Source organism: Musca domestica, unplaced genomic scaffold, assembly GCF_030504385.1.
Source record: "Musca domestica strain aabys unplaced genomic scaffold, Musca_domestica.polishedcontigs.V.1.1 22, whole genome shotgun sequence".
In the NCBI taxonomy this organism is placed as follows: Eukaryota; Metazoa; Arthropoda; class Insecta; order Diptera; family Muscidae; genus Musca; species Musca domestica.
The window spans coordinates 8,531,290-8,535,413 of record NW_026712262.1 but is presented as its reverse complement, the minus strand read 5'-3'; the positions used below and the strand labels follow the sequence as shown (position 1 = coordinate 8,535,413).

At 36.2% G+C, this 4,124-nt stretch overlaps 1 protein-coding gene across 1 annotated transcript; it reads left to right on the top strand.

Annotated features, from left to right (window-relative positions):
* Positions 1-325: 325 nt before the first annotated feature.
* Positions 326-1,081, top strand: LOC131802638 (coiled-coil domain-containing protein lobo-like). The gene is made up of 3 exons (XM_059123013.1): positions 326-598; positions 656-877; positions 932-1,081. The coding sequence occupies exons 1-3, from the start codon at positions 461-463 to the stop codon at positions 986-988; spliced, it is 417 nt and encodes a 138-aa protein (XP_058978996.1). The 5' UTR covers positions 326-460; the 3' UTR covers positions 989-1,081.
* The last annotated feature ends 3,043 nt before the right edge of the window (positions 1,082-4,124 follow it).

The window sequence follows — 4,124 nt, the reverse complement described above, 5'->3', positions numbered from 1 at the left end:
ACGGCCAAAATATACATGTTTTTAGCCTTCTATCTCAATTCGTTCGAAAGAAAGCGTGATTACAACAGACAGACGGACAGACAGACACATAGACGGACAGACGGACATGGCTAAATCGTCTTAGAATTTTACGCTGATCAAGAATATATATTCTTTGTTGCGTCTGACATGAGTATTTCGAGGAGTTACAAACGGAATGACAAAATTAATATACCCTCCATAGTATGGTGGAGGGTATAAAAAATGATAATTGATTATTGGCTGGGCCCTACCTTCATTTCACTGTACCATGCTTCTTCATAGCAAACGTGATGCCAAAGCGTTTTGACAAAAAAATGCCTGTTCACATTTTTACTAATTTCTTATCATATCAATCGTATCGTAGAAAATTACGCAGAGGTTCAAACGTAACTATTCTATACCGTCATGGAAGGATATTGCAGAGCGCACGTTCCAGTTGATGCAGCAACGAATACATCTGAAATTTCATTACTCTCCAGGTGCTTTGACAGCGTCAACATGTGAAATAAGCAAGCCACCTAAACCAGATTATGGCCAAGAAATCATCTATGACAAGGCATTGACAAGGACATTTAAGGCATTCATAATCAAATAATAACCATTTTTCAATGCAACTAAAACTTCTATATTTTAGGCAAATAATGAAGTGCCAGAACCCTTACAACTGGAAATGTATCACCTTATTATGGATCAGCTGCAAAGTGAAGACATGGCCAAAAAGAGTTTTAAGAAGCTATCGGATGAAATAATCGCAATTTTGGATAATCGTCGTAATGAAATGGAACATCCAATACTACAATTTCGACTATTTGATTCAATGCGAAACGGTGCTGCTAGATCCAAATGTTTGAAAGAGGTACAAATGTCAGGCTTATCTGCGATCTGTACAATTATTTTTTAATTTCTCTAGGTTTTGGAGGAAGGAAACGAACAGGATCATTCTCAGCATAAAAATGACATCTGTTGAATAAAATCAAATTGGGAAAACATTGGCTGGTATTATGTGGCACTTCATAGTGTATTTCACACAGTTTATTTTTGCAATATATATTATATCTAATAAATTTATTGTAATAAATAAATATATTTCGTTTACCCATTGCACCTCCGTCACCTGGAGGTGGTTACGCTACTATGTGTTCCACCCGGACCGAAAACATACTGCAGAAAGCACTACACATGTCCGCTTTCCCGCCATTTTTAATAGAGCACAATAGAAGTTTGACAAATATTGTTAATTCTTTTTGCAATATTTAAAAAAAAAAACAAGTAAAAAAGCTGTAAGTTCGGCCGGGACGAACTTTTAACACCCTCCACCATTTGGTACAAATTTGGCAATTTCCAAAAAATAAAATCCGTTAAAAATTCTGTTAAAATCTTAAGAATACCGAATTCTTCTACGACGACGTGGGCCTGCATATGCAACTGTCGTCATAAGTTATTACAATATTTAAATGCGAAACTTGAAGAAAAATCAGTTTATAATGTAGCTAAAATCATTAAAATACCGAATATGGGGGGTACTGTATATGGGGGGCTATACGAAGAAGTGGACCTGCGCAGACAATTTTCTGGCATGGGCTGAAGTATACACTACGAACTTCACATGCCAAATTTGAAACAATCCCGGTAAATAATGTCGCTAAAATCATCAAAATACCGAATATCGGAGGGGGGGGGGGGGGGTACGGTATATGGGGGCTATATGAAGACGTGGACCTACATGGCTCATTTTTTGACTTAGGATGTAGTATCCATTACGAACTTCAAATAACAAAATGGAAACGATTTCGGTAAAGAATGTCGCTAAAATCATCAAAATACCGAATATCGGGGGGTACGGCATATGGGGGCTATATGAAGACGTGGACCTACATGGCTCATTTTTTGACTTAGGATATAGTATTCATTACGAACTTCAAATACCAAATTTGAAACAATCCCGGTAAATAATGTCGCTAAAATCATCAAAATACCGAATATCCGGGGGTACCGTTATATGGGGGCTATATGAAGACGTGGACCTACATGGCCCATTTTCTGTTTTATGCTGCAGTATCTATTACGAACTTCAAATACCAAACTTGGAACGATTTCGCTGAATAATGTCGCTAAATTCATCAAAATACAGAATATCGGGGGATACCGTTATATGGGGGCTATATGAAGACGTAGACCTACATGGCTCATTTTTTGACTTAGGATGTAGTATCCATTACGAACTTCAAATTGCAAATTGGAAACGATTTCGGTAAAGAATGTCGCTAAAATCATCAAAATACCGAATATCGGGGGGTACCGTTATATGGGGGCTACACGAAGACGTGGACCTGCACAGATAATTTTCTGTCTTAGGCTGTAGTATTCATTGCGAACTTCAAATGCCAAATTTGAAACAATTCCGGTGAATAATGTCGCTAAAATCATCAAAATACGGAATATCGGGAGGTACAGTTATATGGGGGCTATATGATAACTTGGACCTACGTGGCCCATTTACGAACTTAACCTGCCTACTGGTAAACTATACATGTGTGCAACAGACACACAGACATACGGACATGGCTAAATCATCTTAGAATTTTACGCTGATCAAGAATATATATACTTTGTGGGGGCTGACATGAGTATTTCGAGGAGTTACAAACGGAATGATAAAATTAATATACCCTCCATAGTATGGTGGAGGGTATAAAAATAGTAAAGATCATTTTATTCTTGTATATTCTGTCCTTTTATTCGCACATGAGACCAATAATCGATTAAAATGTTATGTAAACAAAATACCTTCTGTCTTAGCAGTAGGTTGATAGGAATGGATCATTTCTTAAAAAATACATAGCAAAATAACTTATTTTTCCTTAACAACTAATGATCAATGTGGGCACGGTGTGTGCAAATCCGACTACAAAACCAGAGGTTTGCGAGTTAGCGACTTAAGCTCAGCAAAAGAAAAACTGAAAGCAAGGGTCAAAAGAGGGGCGGGGCTGACTTTACGATACCCAACACCACCACAAATAAACGTAATTTAGCATTAATTTGGTATTAAGGCTTTAGAGCTGCTTACATTTGAAATCGGTTAAAACTAACCTACAAATGCTATATCTTAGTCGATTTCCACTAAACTTGACAGAGGTAAATTCATGTTGTATGTGACCTCTCGAACCAAATATAGTTGATATGGAGTGCAATGTTACATCAAATTAGGGGTAAAAATATATGGGAGATATATACAAATCTGAACCGATCTCGACCAAACTTGGAAAAGGTTTAAATTCCACTTGGAACTGGAAATATAGCATCAGACTCGGAGGTACCTCCCAAAAATTTAGATTTCATATGCACATATCAATTGATCGATTGCAGATACAGTGTCTAAATTTGGAACGCGTAACGGAATTTGAAACAAAAACAAATTTTCCAAATTATATTGAAATGGGTTTGGATTTGAATATAGCTCCCATATATATTTTCGGCCACTTTCACATATTTGATGCACCAAACACGATATGTATATTCGATTCCAATGAAATTTAAAATGTATTACGGATTTTGAGACGAACATACATTTTCCAAATTATATTGAAATCGGTTCAGATTTGGATAGAGCTTCCATATATATTTTCGGTCGATTTCGTTTAGTTGTTATCCATACCCGATATGTTTCTTCGATTCCAAGCAATTTGAAATGAGTGACGAATTTAAAGCAAACATACATTTGCCAAATTATATTGAAATCGGTACAGATTTGGATATAGCTCCCATATATATTTATGACCGATTTCGTTCATTTGGTGCACCAAATACGATATGTATGTTCGATTCCAATGAAATTTGGAATGTGTGACCGGATTTAATCAGAAAATAAATTTGTCAAATTATATTGAAATCGGTTTAGATTTTTCGGCCGATTTCACATATGTGAAGCACCAAGCACGATACGATATTTGTCAAATTAATTAGAAATTGGTTAAGATTTGGACATAGTTCCCATATATATTCTCTGCCGATTTCTCATATTTGATGCAGCAAACACGAAATATGGAAGGTGTGACGGAATTTGGTGTAAAAGTACATTTTGTCAAATTATATTGCAATCGGTT